Source organism: Neurospora tetrasperma (genome assembly GCF_000213175.1).
Source record: "Neurospora tetrasperma FGSC 2508 unplaced genomic scaffold NEUTE1scaffold_2, whole genome shotgun sequence".
Taxonomy (NCBI): Eukaryota; Fungi; Ascomycota; class Sordariomycetes; order Sordariales; family Sordariaceae; genus Neurospora; species Neurospora tetrasperma.
This window is the reverse complement of record NW_009799100.1, coordinates 561,159-581,867: the sequence shown is the minus strand read 5'-3', so window position 1 is coordinate 581,867 and position 20,709 is coordinate 561,159. Positions and strand designations below refer to the sequence as shown.

At 34.2% G+C, this 20,709-nt stretch overlaps 1 protein-coding gene across 1 annotated transcript; it reads left to right on the top strand.

The window, feature by feature from the left end:
* Positions 1 to 1,516: 1,516 nt before the first annotated feature.
* Positions 1,517 to 13,990, top strand: NEUTE1DRAFT_144867 (uncharacterized protein; the record flags this gene model as incomplete). Its single annotated transcript, XM_009850700.1, has 3 exons — positions 1,517 to 2,874; positions 2,981 to 4,176; positions 13,965 to 13,990. 3 exons carry the CDS (start codon positions 1,517 to 1,519, stop codon positions 13,988 to 13,990), a joined length of 2,580 nt encoding a protein of 859 aa, XP_009849002.1.
* Positions 13,991 to 20,709: the final 6,719 nt, after the last annotated feature.

Genomic DNA, 20,709 nt, shown 5'->3' with positions numbered 1-20,709 from the left:
GGGTTTCTTTACGGCTACTTCGGTGAAAAAGACACATCATGATGAATGCTGGTGAGTTGTGCTGCTTTCCCGAGAGCAATCGACAAGATGCTTGGTGCGTCGGGGGGAGAGGGCACAAATTGCCTCAGCTCGGGGAAAATGATTGCTCTGAAAATGTGGCGCACATATTTGAGGGTTGAGCGATAGATAGGAGGGGAAACGACCACCCAACTTTCCAGTGAGATGGTATCGCGGTATCATTGGTAGAAGTATCGTTGTATTGAATGCCTGTATGGTCTAGAATGAGGTCAGTTCGCACAGGTAAGGCTTTGTGCATAGGCGAGGGAAGATGATTCGCTGAGTCGAGGCCTCGCCCATGGAAACGTACATTTTAATGGGCTGTGCCGCGGCGATGCCAGCTTGAATGAAGGGAATCAGCCAAAGGCTCAAAGTTGATGACGATGTTGCTGGTAGACGACCGGATAGTGGTCCCATTATGGCAAGCCGGGAGTCCATGTCGAGGATTGGGTGGAAAATGGAGAAGATGGAGACGGAAACAAGTGAAGATGGAACTGGAACGGGCCGCAATGTGGATGATGGTCTCCTCCAGAAAGGGAACTGCGAAGGTTCGGGTTGCGGGGACCGGGGCAGGACTTGGGTCGGTTTCGAAGCAGATCCACTTTTGTTTTCCTTCTGACCAATAGATAGGTTTTCTTTGGCTACAATCTGCACGTGCAGGCGTCCGCCCCGTTGGGCATGTGGGGTTCGGGTGTTTACAGCGTCTTGTTCCCCTGGGCCAATGATTTGTACAGGAAACAACGCCTTTAATTTTCAGAGCTTTCAGTGTCTCTGGTCATTGAGACTGCCACGTCAAACACTGCACTCCTCCAAACCCAGGCTTCCACTCTGTCTTCCTTCGCTTCTTCCCCTTCCATCCGCTGGAGGAACCTAAGGTCGGCAGTCAGCTCCTTCAAAATGCGCCTCGTCCCCAGTTCCTAGATCGAGGCAATGGAAAGCCTCCATCCAGCTCTCAACCCACGTAGAGATTGGAGGGAAGTCCCATATTGTTGATTGACCAAACGTTACCTACCTATGAATTTGACACGTCAATCCATGTGAGGCTTCATCTCCAGACTCCAGACCGTCGTCATCAGCCCATCAACGAAACAACCGCGACTTGTCCCTGCGTCGCCGATCCGTTCCTGCTGCCGCTTGCCTCTGCCTGATGCATGAGAAATTGAAAATATGCCAATCGCCGTCCATTTATGCTCAGCTTCCGCATCGACCAACCACCCCGGGCCCTGTCCCTAAGAGCCACTCGGCCCACTGCCCTACAGCCGCTTATCCACTCAATCCACTCGGGAGGCCATCACCGACACATTTGGGCCACGTCGGTCATGTTCAAAACTTTTCAACATTTCTAGACTCTTACACCTCAACAACTTTACATCACCACTTTGTAGATTATACAATACACAAACACTTGCCCAAGCTGGACACTCCCCAGAAGGAAGCGCTCCGTGGTTTCCTCCGGTCCATGTCGACAACTACCGAAACCACGGCTCCGCCAACCATCACCGCTTCCGCCGCCGGTACCACCACCATCAACACCAGCAGCACCAACACCACCACCAACCTTGCTGGAAGCCCGCTATCACCAACAACCATGGCTTCCCCTTTCTCCCCTTCCTCGGCGAACATGGACCCCACCCAAGCCGTCGATGGTCTTGTCCGGGCCATGCGCGACCTGACAGCCGACAGCAACTACAAGCTGGTCGCCGACGTCTTTGGTCAGTTCATTGTGCTCAAGGAAAAGAACGAGCGGCTGTCCATTTCCCACCGTGAGGTTCTCGACGAGTACCATCGCTACCGCTCCGAACTGGACGACTGGAAGAAGCGCCTCGACAAGGAAAAGGAAGGGCTCGAAGACGTGATCCAGTCCAAAGTGCAAGAGGTCCTGCACCTCCATGCCATGCGCGCCAAATTGCAAGGGGATTTGGAGGACAGTGCCAAGAGGGCCGCCATGGCTGCCGAAAATGCCGAGCGTGAGCTGATGAGGTTAAAGGAGGACAAGGAGAAAGAGTTGGATGAGTTGAAGAAGGACAAGGAACGAGAGCTAGCGGCGCTAAAAGAAGACAAGGAGAAGGAGTTGGCCGCATTGAAGGAGGATCAAGAGCAGCAGCTGACCAAGCTTAGGGAGGACCAAGCATATGAACTTGCCAAACTCAGGGACGACATGGGCACCGAGTTGAGTGACATGAAATCTCTACGCGGGATGCAGATTTCAGACCTCGAAGCAGCCAAGGCCGCTCTCGAAAAGTCAAAGGAGGAGCTTGAGAAAGCTGCTGCCCAAGCTGCCGAAGCCGCCGCCGAGGAGATTGCCGCACTGTCCAACGCCAAGACCCTTCTCGAGGCATGGAAAGCGCAAGCCGAAGCCGACCTCGCATCGCTGCAGGAATCCAAGACCACTTTGGAGAGCGACAAGACGAAGAACGAGGCCGAGATCATTTCCCTCAAAGAGATTGTCGCCACACTGGAGGCTCAGTTCAAAGCAATCGATGACGCCCTAACGGCCACCAAAGCCGAGTTCGAGTCCCTCAAGATCACCGAGGCTGAAAAGACAACTGAGATTGAGAGTCTGAAGGCATCGCTCAAGGCCGCTGAGGAGGAGGTCGTCTCTCTCAAGCACACATTGGCCGAGAAGACTGCAGAGATCGAGGCCCTGTACAGCAAACTCAAAGCCGAGACCATCCGTGCGGACACGGCCGTTGCCCGGTCTGCAGACCTTCAGAACCGACTTGACGAGACAGAAGACAGCCTCCAAACAGCCGAGGAGAAGCTGGATATTCTGGCGTCGTATCAGATTAAGCTTCATACCGACAGCGAGGACGTCTAGTGAGTTTTTCCATCTTTTCTGACTTCTGGCCATTCTTCCCACCGTGTTCACTTTGCCTCACTCCCTCAAGGAAGTCCTGGATTTCAGCTGCTAACCCGTGCTTAGCGTCGAAATCCTCGACAAAATCTGGACCTCCATCGTCACCCTCGTCGAATCCACCTTCCGCCCCTCCCTTCCCGAGCCCATCCTCTCTGATCCCTCCTGCTGGGCCAACCTCCGCAACTCGCCCTACCTCAAACACGCCACTCAACTCCAAATCCCCTTGCCGCAATCCAACTCCCCAGCCGCCAAGGGCATGCGCATCTCCGCCGTGCTCGCCGTCCTCTCCCGCGCTTTACACCGCCACCTTTTCCGACCCGTTTACCTCCTCGACGATGACGACGAGAACCTAGTCAAGTTCCTCCGCGTCTTGGAAGACGAAAACCCCGCGCGAGAACTACATCTACGATCAACCCTACTAGCCACCATGCCCGAGCGCCAAATCGAGCAGGGCGCAAGGCGAGTAAAGACGGTAGTAAGGGAAGTCTCCTGGCTCGTACAACACCTCTTGTCCGCCCTAGCGTTCGAGTCCTTCGTCTCCGGCCTCGAACAAGCGTGCAAGCTCGCCTGCGAGCAATGGATGCGGATCCAACTAGCCAGCATGAAAATCGAGCCTTACTTCGGACCGCCCTACGATGACTTTGACTGGCAAGTTCTGGACCTGCCTGAATTTGTTTCCTCCAACTCTCACCAACAGCGGCCCTTTTCAGTGACGCTCACAGACGGCGGCGACGGCGACGACGGCGCATCCACAATCGGAGCCGGCGCCCCGTTATCTACCCCCGGGCCAGACTCAGATAGCAAGGGGCATAACCTCGCGCACTCCCATTCCCACTCGCATCTGCACAACCATCACGAAGATCCTCAGAATTCAGATACCCCGCAAGAAGAAGAGATCGACCCAGATGATATCCTCCTCGTAGTCTGGCCATCCATGTGCTCCGTCGAAGACGGCGACATCATGAGCATCACCCAGGGCCTGGTAATTTCCAAAGAACAAGCGCGGCCCGCATTGGAAGAAGTCCGTCGGTCCAAATCCCAGGGCGGGAGCGGGTTGAATCGCGATGGGAGCTTGAACTCGAATAATGGAGCGCCTGGGATGCCGATGAGACCGGGGTCGACCACGAGGAGGGGGGCAGCGAGAGGGATGAGTATTGCGGCGGAGGATAGAAGGAGGGGGGAGAGTCGGAGTCCGGGTACGAGTAAGAGGAAGAGTTTCTTTGGGATGGGTGGTGGGGATAAGGCGGAGAAAGGGGAGGGTGGTAAGGGGGAGGGGGGTGGGGAGGATTAGTGTGATGGAAAGAAGAGAGAGAGAGGAGAGAGGGGTCGGTAATGAGTGGATGGAGTCATGATTGATGGATTTAATGATTGGATACATACGTGGAACACGAACATGAAGGGAATATGATGTGATGACGGATAGATACGACTTGGGATATGGGAGATAATGGGGTATGTACTAGCATAACTACACGAAATCACGATATCATGAACTTGCTTGGCGTTGCGTTCTTTTCACTTGGGTCATGGTCTTGTCTTGTCTTCAGTGGGCAGTACGAGCGCGACAACTTGAAGCGTACCATAACATTTATGGGCTGTACTCGAAGTCAGTCAGTCAGTTGGGCTCTTGATGTTGTATCTCGCGTGGAGGGTCATCTACCTACCTGGAAGCTGGATATTATCGAGGAAACTTGATAATCATTGACTTCCTCAAAGGTAGTTTTACACAACACCTACATGTAGCTCGCCCACAAGTATGTCGCAATGCCGGACTTCATACCTACCAACCTGCCAATCATTCTTCCGTTAAATAAGTGCCTGCACAGCACGGAGGACTCGTACCACCTCAACCCCCTTATTTAGAGGTACTTTCATCTGGTCACCGGTCGCTAAATTTTTCTTGGGTCTCTTTTCTCAACGCCGTATTTCTTGCCCAGGGGCGATTCATTCATCTCGTCCTCACATACAATCACCTCTAGCAGACGACTGTCGATACTGGGTAAACGGGGTGTTCCACTATTCCCAGGCACTCCTGTTAAGCGGTTTGTATATGTACTTCTTCTTAACAGTGATCGGCATATATCCCGGGTTACATATAGCCCAGGTCCAATCCAGGTCCAGATCCGGTCCAGGTCCATAAAACAGCACCTGCCTACCTACCTAGATAACCGTTGCCGGTCGCTCGATCCTACAATACAATACTGGTTTGTTTGTTAGTTTGGTTCTTGGGACCCACCTATAGATAGGGGTGTAGATGGTTAGTGCGTATGGATGTACGCCTTCTGATTGGTTCAATAATGCTAAGCTGATCCGTGCGTCTGTTTAGTTATAATCGATATGGGACAATGATAGGAGTCAAAAGCGCCACATGCGCACCTTACCACGCCTACGGGAGTGTAGGACTCTCTTTTGGGCCAGATTATAGGGGATTATAGCGCTTACCCGTGCCTAGAAGCTTGTTAATTGTGTTAAAACTACTGTTATTTAAACGCTTCTAATAGAGCGTAATTTTTGAATAGTTTTATTTAAACGATTAAATGGGCAAATTGATTAGATTAGTTAGAATTAGCTAGAATTAGTTGCTCGATTTTACGGTTAAAGAGGTTAGATTTCTCTTTTATTTATAAGATTCTTATATTTATAGTTGTATATTTATTCCTATATATTATTTACTTTTTACTCCAATTTTATTTTATTTTATTATTCTATCTAATTAATTAAATTGCTTCGATAGATTTACCTATTTGTACGATAGTTTGTAAGCTTCTTTAGTTCGTTAATTGAGCTAATTATATTATTAGATTTAATTCGGCTAACCCCGTCTCCTTTAGTAAGTACGACCCTTATTTTAACGAGGAGATGGATTTTGATAAGTATAATTTTGGTGCTTTAACTTATCTATTTAATAACGATAATATTAATAATAATGATAATTATGCTAGTCCTCTCGTTGTAATGCTTTATAGATAAGTAATGCGGGAGATTTGTTTAAATTGCTTTAATATATTGCCTTTTTTTCCAAGAATAGTACGACTATTGTACTTTGGTAGTAATAGAAATGGCTACCCTACCCCGCGATATTGTTAATTTGATAGCTGAGTCTCTTAAAGAGAATGAATTACTAATTTATTACCTTCGTTATTTAGGCCTTCGTCTTTGTCTCCCGGCTGTACTTGGTAAATCGATCTTTCTATTTATATAAATTATATATTAATAATAATTTAATTACCCTAGCGTATCGGATTAGTATTTTAATAGCGCCCGGCGCGCCCAGCCCGGTTGCTTTGCCTTTTTACGGTTGTACTAGCCTAGTATTGTTTACCCCCGGCTTCAAAGGTCCTACGCCGCTACCGATTAATTATTTCCCCCCTTGTACTCCCTTTAGTAATATATTTAATATTTCCTTTACCCGGTATTACATTGACCCGGCCCGTAAGTCGGTGCCTATATTGTATAAGGAGTGGATTATAGTTAAAACGCTCTGCTTTTACATTAATTTTACTATACTTTAGATTATTCGTATCCTTAATATTATAGAGCGGTAAGTCTTATATGTTATTACTGTAGTTGCCCAGCCTGGGTACGGATTATGTGGTCGCTTGCCTATTGTGCCGTTAGAGATTTGCTAAGAAGTTACTATATTTTTGTAGATTCTTTGTAAGTCTAAGCGATTTCTACCGTGGTTAGAGGTCTGTAGAGCTCTTCTATTATTCGAGCCGTATAGAGCCCGTACGATTTAAGCTGCTATGTAATAATTTGGCACCCGGCGGATTCTTTAGCTAGTCCGCTAGCCCTTTACCCCTAAGAATTAGTAAGCGCGCTTATAGTTTGTGCTTTGTTGGGCTATATTAATATTATTTTAGTGGAAAAATTGGATATAGTTTGACGAGATTTGGGTTAATAGCCTTAGCTTTAGGCGTAAATGTATTACTATATTCCTAGGAGAAAACTTTAATAATATAGCCTAAACGTGCTGACCCCAACCCCGGTCACCCCCTACCCTCGGTTATGTAATTTCATTACTAGAAGCTAGATAGCATTGTAAATTGGCTACTTTTGCAGCGTTTTCAACGGTTCAAAATGTTATAATTCTATCCCTAATACTCTTTAATAATATAGAGAATTGGCTGGAGGGCTCTCCCAAGCTCTTAAAGCGGTCTCGTCATCGTCGTCGTTGCCGTAGTAACCCTTCTTCGCTTGAGACCCTCCTTTAAGGCATTACAAGTTTGAATAATCTCTTCTATCCATATAAACTTATTATTACCCCCTTCTTTAACCTTCCTTTTACCTTTAGGCTTTTATAATTCTAGTTGAGTCTATAAATACTAAATCTAGTAATCCTTAGTAGCGAATTTAGTATTTTTAATATTAAGGGCCTTAGCTACCTTAGTAAAAGTAGTCCTAATATTATAGTCGATAGAGGAGAAGTTGTAAATGCCTCCTAGTGTATCCCTAGACTTCTAAAGGGTAGGAAAAATAATATTACCTTATAAAATAGGTTTAAATAGTGGTATTTTAGGTGGTAAAGGCTAGGCTAGTAAAGTATTATTATTAATAATTACCTCGGGGTTATCGATAATAATAAATCTATTTACTGGCTAGATTCCTATCTTTCTAAACCCTGATCAGAGGTTTCTGGTGCTTACCCCCCTTCTTAAGGCTTCTTAGTAATACTTAAGAAACCGTTGTTTATTTACTAATATAGATATTAGAAAGCTAGCGAAATCCCTAGTTAAGTCTTTAAAATATAATTTAACACCTGAAAAGATAGAGCGGTCAAGCGGTTGAATCTTATGAGAAGTATGAGAGGGTAAAAAGAATAGTTGAATATTGTATTTGTTACGCGATAATATACTTTATAAGTGATAATAATAGAGAACGATAGAGTGAGTAATTGGTTATTAAATAGAGTAATAGTATATAATAATTAACGATAGTCTTATTAAAGGAGGTTAAAGGTAAGAGCTATCGCGAGCCTCAACCTGGGACCTTGTATACGATTTTATTAAATATAAGTAAAATAAACGTTAGGTTGGTATAATATTAATTAATAATCCGTCAACTTTAATAGAGGTTAATAGGACGAATATTTTTATATAATGAATTATATGCTCTAGTGAATAATTATTATAATAAGATAAAGTATTTAGGTATTTACTAAAAATGCCTTATAATATCTCCCCCTCGATAAAAGGAGAAAAGTGCTCGCTATCTACGCAATATTATTAAATCTAACTATATATATAAAAGATCTTATTATTTATTAGAGCCTTTATCCAATAATTTATATTTAAATTAACTGTTAAATATATAAAGCGTACGACCTTCCAAATAAAATACCCAACTTAATAACCTAGTAATAATCCTTTAATAATTATAATTATAATATACTAAATGCTTATTAAATTCTTTATTATTTATCTCCTTATTCTTATCTATATAATACATATTTTAACGAGAATATTTACATTCTAGTAGAAAATCCTCCTACTCCTAAGTATTAGGAAGGTAACTACGGCGAGAGGAGTAGGCAGTAAATAAAGAACTAAAGTAAAAACCCGAATAGGCTGTTATAGAGTAGAATTTATTAAATAAACCGGTTAAGCTAGGTATATATAGTAGCGGAAGATTATTGGAGTAGACTCTATAAGGAGTAGTAATACTACGGATAATATCGAATATACAATTCCTACTAATAAATGAAGTTAGAGGGAAGTATTTAATACGAAGTTCCTATATTTTTCTAAATTTAATATAGAGAATTGTTAATTTTATTCATATTTTCTATACAATTTAACTCTAATATTTATTCGACGTTTTTAATACTATAAATTACGTATTAAAAGTATATTTTAATATATTTTTAATTTCTTTATTAAAAATAAAGTTAATATGTATAATAGGTTCTTTATTAATTTTAATAATATAATTGATTATATTCTCGATTATTAGAAGTTTATGTAAAATTAATTTAGCCGGTGCTATTTAAATATAATAGAAGTAGTTTAATCTTCCTAGTAGACCGCTAATTTACTTGGGGAGGCTAGTACTATAATTAGAATATTAAATAACCAATAAAATCATTTTCGAAGGGATACGGTTAATAAAATTAATAATTCTTTAACTTCTTCTATTAAAGGCTAAATTGAATATAGTTTCAATATTACGAATAAATTCATTCTACGAAAAGGAATAAAAGTTAGTAAATTAATATTTATACTTTTCTTTATTTTCTATATACATTTTAATAATTTTTTTTAATTTTAGTACATAAATTTTAATTAATTTTAATATTAAGATTAGCGCAATTTTAATTATAATTAGTAAGGGTACTAGCGAAAGTCGGATATATTTTTCCTTTATTATTACTTTTACTAATAATAATTAAATATAATTATATAATCCGGGTTGGAACTTTATATACCTTTTTTAGGGTTACTTTAGTAATTAGAATTTTAATATAAATTAAAATAGGAATAGCCCTAATTAGTAGCTATATAGCTTTACGAGTTTTATTAATTAACTAGGCGATTTCTCCGAACTTCTAAATATTAATAAAATTAATATTACTATTTTTAATAATATAACTATTAGGATATATATTATAACGCAAAGTCTATAGGTAGTTGTAAAGGCGTTAATTAGTAGTAATTAGCTCCTCTATATATTTTCTTCTAAAAATTATATTATTATATTTAATAGCAACCGTAGGAATTAAATTAAATATTCCTCTAATATACGCCGTTTAGATTTTAATATTATAAAATCCAATAATAATATTAAAGTCCTACTTTTACTAAATTCTATTACTATTATTAAAAATTAAGTTTTAAGGGAGTATAATTAATAAAAGTACGGACGTAAAATAGGTAAAATTACTATTAATAGCGTATAAAATTGCCGAATCTATATTAATTAATTCGTTCATACGCTTAATAATACTATAAAATATAAAGTACAGTTTATTTTTATATTATCTAAAGAAATAATTAGCGGTTATAATTGGTCTTAGACGTCTATTATTATCTGACTTCTTAATATTATAAATAAGAATACTTTAAATAAATTAAAAGAATTTAGAGGGAAGATAGTTAAGCGGGTTATAGATATTATAATTTTAACTTAAGGTATTACTCGAATTGATAATATATTTATAGCAAACGTAATTAAAGAACTATTTGAATTAGATTATATTTATTTATTCAATAAGATCGGCTATAAAGTTGGGAAATATAATATATATATTATTGTCTCCTCAACTAACAATCTTATTAGTAAACTTATTAATTATATAACGGCTAAGATATTTTATTATATTAATTAGCGCGCTAAATTAGGGATTGTACTCTAAAAACTATAGAGCGAGTTGCCAGTTTATAGTAAAACTATATAAATTACTATTATAGTTAGAACTATTAATCTAATTATTAAGAGTTATAATTATATTATTAATAGGCGGCGGGGACTCTATATTAATATTGGTTATATTATTATACTAAAAGCGTAATTTAGCGAATGTAGGATAAAGAAAGTAATAAATAGTAATTAGTTTAATAAAATTACTATATAAAGAAAGCTATAGTAGAATTAAGTAGTATAGAAATAGGGTAGGGTATAATAAAATTACTAGGGTAAGAAGGAAAGTCTAAGAGTAGCTAAGTATTTTTAACTCTTTTAAAAGTTATATATATATACTAAAACTCTTCCTTTACTAATACCTGCCTGCCGGGGCTATTTACTATATATAATTATAAATACCGCTACCTTCGTATAACCGTACGTACCTACCTAATTGAAATAGAAAGTGTTCTAATTAAAATTGTAAATAGCGTATTATATATTATCCTATATACTACTAGTAATAGGCTTACCTTACTTAAATACGTTTCTAAATACAATTTTAGAAATCCTAATAAAAAATATAAAAAATATAATTATCCATAGAAATATATAATAAAGGAATAATAAATAAAATTTAAAATAAAAGAAAGATTCTCAAACCCTTATAGTTTTTAATAACCTCCCCCTTTTTCGATAAATAAGTTATTACCCCCTCTATCAATTCTAATGCTTTAAACGATTAAAAGCTCCTCCAACGTGCCAAATTACCCTCTTATAGTTACTACGGAATAGTAATTCTAATAGGTACTCTATATCGAATTATTCTACTAATTCTTTCAAATTCCTTATAAATTTACTACGCAGCTCCTAAATATTATCCTTATCTTAATATCCGGTCTATTTAATTAAATATTATATATTTAACGGACCTTAATTTCTAATAATAAGATTTTCAACTTCCTACTCCTCCTACTTATTTACCTTAACCGACAGCGGTAGCGGAATTTTATAATTAAATAGATCCGAACTTTATACTAATTTACAAAAATATACTACGGATATAATAGAATAAGTACGCTAAATTCTAGGCAAGTTAAACTTATAGGCCAACGGGCCTACTCTTTCGAAAATATAGTAGGGACCTATTCGTTCCGCTAACTATTTCTTCTTTAGGCTTCCGAATAAATAATAACCTTTCCTAAAACGTAAGTAAATTTTATAACCTACCTCGAATGTTACTAAAAAATATTTAGAATTATAACGCTCTTTAGCAACTATCCTAACCCAATTAATAAATTCTATAGCTTTAAATTAATATTCTTAACAAATGAGAGCTAAGGATTCTATAGTAGTAGCTTCTTAATTGTCCGGTACAAGCAGATCGAAGGCGGCCCGTAACTTAAAACTATATACTAACTCATTTAGTAATAATTTAATTATAGACTAAATAGTATTATTTAAATTATATTACAATACCGCTAGTATTAACGTTCAAAGAATAATGTTTATTATATACTATATATAAATAACTATTTTAGTAATTTAGTTAATTCTCTCCGACTATTTATTAGTTTAAGCGTAGTACGCTATTAAAAATAGTAGATTGACGGCTAACGCTTCGAAAATACTCTTTTAAATTATTGAAATAAATTTAGGATTCCGATTATTAATAATTACTACTTGTAAACCTTAATCGTAGAGTTATAAAGTTCGAAGTAATACTTTAGCTATTATAGGGCATTCTTGGTGGATACCTAGACGCTCTATCTTATTATAGTAGTTGTTTACTAGAGTATATAGTTTATTATATAAGAGTATTCATCCTATTAACCTTTATTAAGGTTGACGGATTATTAATTAATATTATACTAACCTAACGTCTACTTTATTTATATTTAATAAAGTCGTATACGAAGTCCTAGGTTAAGGCTCGCGACAACTCTTATCTTCAATTTCCTTTAATAAAATTATTATTAATCGTTACGTACTATTACTCTATTTAGCAACTAATTATTTACTCTATTATTCTCTATTATTATTTTTTATAAAGTATATCTTCGCGTAATAAGTAGTGCCTATAGCTCAATTTCAAACCGACTTTATTATTTCTATCGTTTCTTCCTTTTATTAAGGGGGGAGATACGTTAGGTCTAATAACGATTTATTAAACTTATTAACTATTATTTAGCTTTTGCCCTTTTAAATTAAATATTTATATATTTATTTCTTAGAGCCCCCTTTCTTTATTATTTTATTACTATTTAATTAGGTTTAAAGGTTAAATTAAATAATATCGAAGACTAATTAAGCAAACCCTTAAATAGCTTCCGAACTCTAGAATGAAAATCTAATACGTAAAGTATATTAAATCGTTAAATTTGCTATATTCGAACTATAGTTTTACTATAAGTAAAAACTCTAGTAGTTAATTGCCGAGTTGTTTATTAAAGCCGCTTAATTATATTTAAATAAAGAAATAGATTTTATCAAAATTAAACTTAATTAAATTATTAATACTAATAACAATATTTATAATAAGGGATAGATTGTTAATTTGGATATAGTAGACTATAAAATTCAATAAGTTTTATATAAATATCGCTAGTTAATTACTAATTACCTACTTCCAATACGCTAAATTTAGCCGTTCCCTACTAGAGAAGGCGCTTTATTATAGTTCTAGAATAAAAATTAGAAATAATTTATTGTTCGAATTAAGGAGAATAATATAATTATTAATACTACTAGTTAAGTACTAATCCCACCTAATATTAATAATACCGCTACTTTAATAATTATTGCCATTTATTCTTTACTAATTAATTTCTCAAATATAATTAAAACGGTTAATATACTAAATTATATTAACCTAATATAAATTCCTATACTGCCTTCCTTATTATTTATTCCTACTAAATAATATATTTAGTTAAATCCAATTTAATAACCCTTCTTACTTACTAAGTTAATAGTTTCGCGAGCGAATTCAATTATTAAAATTACTACTAATATTACCTAATAATTAATTACCAATCCCACTATTAAATATTTCGGAAATCTCATATAAACCGAAACTCTCTTATATTTTGTATAGAAATAGTAATAGGAGTAAATGAAATAATATTTAGGAAATATCCTCGCTAATAACTTCCCGGCCTATTCTATTAATTAGAATTAAAATACTATACGTTTTACCTAATATAATATAAAACCCTGGGGTAAATCTTTAATTCCTTTACTTTATTTCACGCAATTTATTTAAAACGTTATACGCTTAATTTAAAATAGTATAAAGTCCGGTTTTTATTTCCTAGCCCCTACTATTATAAAATATATTATTTCTTAATTTTATAAGAATTTTATAATTAATTGTAATTAGTACTCTAGCGGTCTTATTAGTCCTATTAGTAAAATATTTATAATTAGCGCTAAAGACCCTTGTAATACCATTAATTTAATTGATTAAATAAAAAAATCTTCGGATTGACTGCGTTAACTGACAACCCTTATTTAATAATATTAATTAATTCCCTACTTATTTTTACAATTATATATTACCTCTAATTATTAGTCGTTAAGCATCCGGTTAAACTATATAAATAAACCCCGAAGGTTTAATAGATTAAATTCCGGTTAATAAGAAATAAGCTGAGTAGTTGGAATATTAAACCTATTAATAGGGGATACTTTTAATAACGTTGAATAATAGCGGTTACCTTCCCCCTACTATTCTAAAGGTCTCTACCTCTTTAATATATTTAATTTTCTATTAAAATACTCATTCTATTAATAATTTGTAATTTGTCTACTTTAATATTAATTTTAATACTTCTAACCCGTTAATTAAAGTTAATAGTAATAGTATAATAATAATTAATTCGGTACTTTGCGAAATATTTAAAAATTTATATAATTGTATTGAAGAATTAAAAAATTGAAATCAGATTCTCGCTAATTCTTTTTCCAAAGTAGGAAAGTAATTTAGTATATTAAAGGTATATTTTATTAAATATAATATTAGAATTAATAGAGGAGGTGACGACTTTTTAATTAAAAAAAGGAGAGGTTACTAGAAACTATAAGAATTTAGGAGTCTTTCCTTTTATTTTAAATTTTCTTTTATTTCTTCGTTATACATTTTTATAAGTAATTATATTTTCTATACTTTCTATTAAAATTTTTAAAACTTCACTCAAAAGTATATTCAAATAAAGGTAAGCCTATTACTAATAATATATAGAATAATGTACCGTACTCTATTTATAATTTCGATTAAAACTTTTCTATTTTAATTAGGTAGGTACGTACGGTTATACAAAGGTATTAGCACTTACAATCATACACAGCAAACGGCCCCGGAAGGTAGGTACTAATAAAGGAATAGTCTTAGTACGCACACGCACAACTTTTAAAAGAGTTAAAAATATTTAGCTATTCTTAGACTCTCCTTCTTACTTTAATAATTTTATTATATCCTACCCTATCCCTATACTACTCAATTCTATTATAATTTCCTTTATTAAATAATTTTATTAAATTACTTGCTATTTATTACTTTCTTTATCCTATTTTTACTAAATTATACTTTTAGTACAATAATATAGCTGATATGAATATAGAGTCCCCGCCGCCTATTAATAATATAATTATAATTTTTAATAATTAAATTAATAATTCTAATTATAATAGTAACCTATATAGTTTTACTGCAAACTGGTAGTTCGCCTTATAATTTCTAGAGTACAATCCCCAATTCGGTATATTAGCTAATATAATAAAATATTTCAATTGTTATACAATTAACGGACTTACTAATAAGATTGTTAATTTAGGAAATAATAGTATATATATTATACTTCCTAACTTTATAATTAATTTTATCGAATAAATAAATATAATCTAGCTCGGACAATTCTTTAATTATATTCGCTATAAATATACTATTAATTCGAATAATAATCTTAATTAAGACTATAGTATTTATAAACCATTTAACTATCTTCCTACTAAGTCCTTCTAATTTACTTAAAGTATTCTCGTTTATAATCCTAAGAAGGCGGACAATAGAAGACGTTTAGTACCGATTATAACCGCTAACTACCTTTTTATATAGTATACAAATAAGTTATACTCTATACTTTATAGTACTATCGAACGTACGGACGAACTAATTAATATAGATTCAATAATTTTATATGCTATTAATAGCAATTTTACCTACCTTATATTTATATTTTTATTAACTATACTCCTGAAGGACTTAATTCCTAATAATAGTAATAGAACCTAGTAGGAAAAGGACTTTAATACTATTACTAAATTTTATAATACTAAAATCTAAAAATTATATATTAGAAGAATATTTAATCTAATTCTTACTACTATATTAAATATAGTAATATAACCTTTAAAAGAGGATATATAGAAGAACTAATTATTATTAATTAATACTTTTATAACCGTTTATAAACTTTCCGCTATAATATATATCCTAATAATTATATTATTAAAAGTAGCGATATTAATTTTACTAATATCTAGGAAATTTAAGAAATCGCCTAATTAATTAATAAAACTCATAAAGCCTTATAGCTACTAATTAAAGCTATTCCTATCTTAATTCGTACTAAAACTCCAATTGCTAAAATAACCCCGAAAAAGGTACGTAAAGCTCCGACCTAAGTTATATAATCGCGTTTAATTACTATTAGCGAAAATAATAATAAAAGAAAAATATATCCGACTTTCGCTAGTACCTTCGTGTTACGAATTCAAGCAACTACGCGGGCCAACCAGACTGTCGGAATATAATAGCCCCGCCTATGATAAGATAGTGTAACCTAGGACCAAAATAGGGGAGCACCCGAAGGGCGCTCACAGGCGACAAGTACTTACAGTAAGCAAATGCTCACGGTAAGCAGGTGCTCACAGTGAGCAGGAGCTCACAATAAGCCGGCGCTCACAGTAAACAGGATATTATTGTAAACAGACACTTAGAAACCAAGGAGCCGGGTATAGGCTCCGGAGTATAAAGGGACGATTGGAGAACTCAAATTGTCAAATAGTTCGATAATAGTCAATACAATTTAATTATCATCATTGAAATTAATATTACAAGTATATTTATTGTAAACTCTTTGGCTTTACCGAACGATTCTAATAATTCTTACCTTTAGTTATTTTATTTAAGTAAATTAGATTACCGTTCGTTATATATTAATTACTCCCTTTGGCCTATTTTAGATAGTAATTAAAGGTACTTCTTCGCTTTACTATATTTACTATTAGAAATAATAACGATCCTACCCACTAGGGTGACCCTATAAGCCTCGCTATTATATACTAATAGTTCAAGGCTATATAGGATTGTATCCGCTAGTTCGAGGCCTAATTCAAGGTTGGATCCGGTACCCCCAAAACGAAGGCAGGAGAGGATACTCCGCCTACTAACTGTCCCAAATTCAAACTAGCCGTACCTAAGGAGTATAATAAATAGTAATCTACCTTTACAGAATTCCTAATCTAAATATAAACCTATTTCTACTTTTATAGAGATTGGTTCGGCTTTAAGTTTAATAAGGTAGCCTATACGGGGACTAGACTAGTAAATAAGGCCCTTACTTAGTACGAGCCTATTTTTAAAGACTTCTATAAAAACGGAGATAATACCTTGGACTTTAATAAGAAGATTCTAGGTAGTTACGACGAATTTATTAAGGCCTTTATTCGAATCTTTAGAGAAAAGGATAAGACTTATTGGGTTTAGGAATATTTAACCTAGTTTCGATAAATTAAATTTACTTTAACCTATACTACGTTCTTTAAGTAAGATGCCCTTTACAATAATATTAATAATAACAAGCTAATATAATTATTTTATAATAGTTTTAAGGAAAGAGTTAAGGACGAATTCTATAAGGAAGACCGTCCCGAGACTATTAACGCATATATTAATATAACTATCTATATCGACGATTAACTATTCCAACGGGAGTAGGAAAGGAAAGGAAGAGCAATTCCCTTCGTTCCTTCCAAGACCTACTACACTAATACTAAGAAGAAAAAGATTTAGGGAATTTACCTTTCTGGAACTACCTATTTAGGACTTATAGAAATTAATATAACCCAAACTAACTAAAGTAAATAAGACCTTTCGAAGGTTAAATACTTTAATTATAATAAGATTGGGTATATAAAGAAAGACTATTATACGCCCAAGTAATTAAATTAAAGGAAAACGGAAACCGCTATAATAGAAGGAGTTAGAGTAATCGAAATCGCTAGCGCCGAATACGGCTAAGACGATTTAGAAGATGCTATAGATAGAGTTATAGACTTCGATTAGAAAGCCTAATAGGAGGCTGATAATAAATATAAATAGGAAGGACCGGATAAAGAGGATCCTAAGGAGGAGGTATAAAATAATAATATACCCTAAGTATAGGCGCACCGAGCCCCGATATAAGAAGAAATTAATAACCTCCCTAATACTAACCGAACTCTCCTTACAGTTATATACGTAATAAATATTACCCTACCGCTAATTTTACCCCCAACGTCTATACCTAAAGGATTTAATAATTGCAAATTTATTAATCTATACTAATATAACTACCCCGATTAAGCCGTCGGAGGGTACTAGATAAAACCGTAGCAATTCTACCTAAATAAAAGTAAGTAGTACGAAAAATAGGAAACTTTCTAAAAGAAGCGAGCCGTTATTATTAAAGGGAAGCCGTAAATTACCTAGGAGCGAACCCTAGAACTATTTAAAGTATATTAACCGGTCGTAAAAGATACTGTATAAATATACCCCCTTTATTTCGCCTACTACTAAATACCGTAATTCTAATATATTACCTATAACTACCCCGAATACTATAAAAAGAAGCGGGATAACTATTTTTAGCCCGTTAAAAGACTAGATTAATAAGGATAACCTAAACCTATTACGCGTACCTTCAATTGAAAAGACTTATAGGCTACCCTTATTATAAATAAATAATTCGTATTTAATTTATATCCTCTTATACGAATAAACGAATAGCTAGTACTTAAGAAACTTATTGTACACCCTTATAACGTTTATACCTACTTAAGATAGGGAGAAATCGACCCCTAGTAGTAATAATACTTAACGTCCGACTACCCTATTTATATAAGATAAAAAGTATAAGTATACGAAGCGGAAGTTGTATACTATATTCGATAAACTAATATAACTAAAAGTACTAAGGATAAGAAAGCCGCCTATTTAGTATAGTTATAAGAATACTACTTGCTAAATAAGCCTAAACTTAAAGAAAAAGATGCTCTTAATAATTATTATTAGGAATTAGGAAACGGTTTAGGGCCTTTAAGGAAGCCCGGTAAAAATTAAATCCCTAAATAAAATAGATTATCCGGCGATATAATTATTAGAAAAACAAAATTCAAAACCCTATAGCACCTATAAAAATCGCTACTATAGAAGAAGAGAAAGAAGATTAGTAATTTAAGGTCGTAGCCTATTAGAAGGATTACTAAGCCCTTATATTAATAGACTCCGGAGTTTAATTAAATCTTATTTCACCCAAGTTCGTTACTTAATTAAAAATTCCCTAGAAGAAGAAGAAAGTTCCCTTTATAGTAAAAGGACTTTTCGAAATATAAATTATAAGATAGGAAATATTATTACTCTCTATTATAGTAGAAGGTAAAACGGTCGAAATTAATTTTAACGTCGTTAAAATAGGGCTATCCAAAAATATAATCTTAGGGTACTTATAGTATATAGTATATAACCTAAATATTAGTTAGAAGGAAAGTAGCTGCCTATGTCCTAGGACGTACCTAACTACTAATAGGAAACCTAGAGTACGGTAGGAAGTAAGTTAAGGAGGCGATATTCCTATAGCCCTACTATAAATAATATAAAAAATTATAATTTATACTATTAATAAAAGTAGTAAAGTTATAGAAGAAGGGTTAGTAATATTAATAGAAGTATTAATAATTAACGTTCAATATAAATTTAATTATTATTAGAACTAATAAGCAGAGAAACCGAAGATAGTAATTTTAATAGAATATTAAAAATACTTGGCTTTCGTTAGTAAATACTTTAAAAAACTACTGCTATAAAGACTATAGGACTGTAAAATTAAATTTAAGGAAGGAGCCAAATTTAAGTTCTTTAAAGTATACTATACTAACGAGAAATAAAATATAGAATTAATGAAATATTTAAATAAAAATTTAAAACGAAGATATATTCGGGAATTTATATTGCTAGTAGGGTACCCTATCCTCTTTATACCGAAGAAGGATAAAAAGCTATGCCTTTATATCGATTATAGGTAATTAAATTAAAAGATTATAAGAAATAATTATCCCCTACCCCTAATTTTATATTTTCGAAGTTAATTAGGAGGAGTATAATACTTTATACGCCTTAATTTACCCGTTGCTTATACCTATATACGAATTAAGGAAGGAAACAAATAGAAAACAATATTTCGTATACCCTATAAATACTACGAATATTTCATTATACCCTTCGGGTTAATTAATATATTTATAATATTCTAATCTATTATCGATTACGCAATTCGACCCTACCTTAATAAATTTGCTATTTACTATTTAAATAATATCCTTATTTATTCTAAAACGTTCGTAGAATATAAGGAATATATAAGAAAAATATTAGACGTATTATATAAGTATAAATTCTCTATTAATATAGAGAAAAGCGAATTCTATATAAGAGAAACTATATTTCTTGGATATCTAATTTCGGAGAATAAGGTTAGGATGGAATTAAGTAAGGTAAAAGCCGTACGAAATTAATTAACGCTTAGGAATACAACCGAAGTCCGCGGATTCCTAAAATTTACTAATTTTTACCGTATATTTATATAGGACTATAAGAAAATCGTTAAACCGCTATACAAACTTACTAGGAAAGAGGCCGTTTTTATATAGGGAAAAACGGAAGAGGAAACTTTCAAAGCTATTTATAATACAATTACTATAAACCCTATATTGAAACATCTTAACCTAAGTAAACCCTTTAAAATTAAAACCGATACGTCGGATTATACTATTGGAGGATAGTTAGAATAACGCAACGAACGTAGGAAATTGTATCCTATAACTTTCTTCTTAAAGAAATTAGAAGGACCCTATTGTAATTATTCTATTTATAATAAAGAACTTTTTAACTATTATCGAAGTATTCTAAGAATAGAAATTATATTTTAGTAGAACTATATACGAAATATAAAATTTTATATTAATTATAATAATCTTCGGTACTTTATAATTACGAAGGTACTCAACGGCTGTTAAATATACTGGGCCGAATTCTTATTGGAATTTAATTTCAAAATTAATTATAAAAGGGATTAGAGAATACTCGCGCTAATATATTAAACCGGCGGGCAGACTATATAAAAAACGCTATAGAAGCT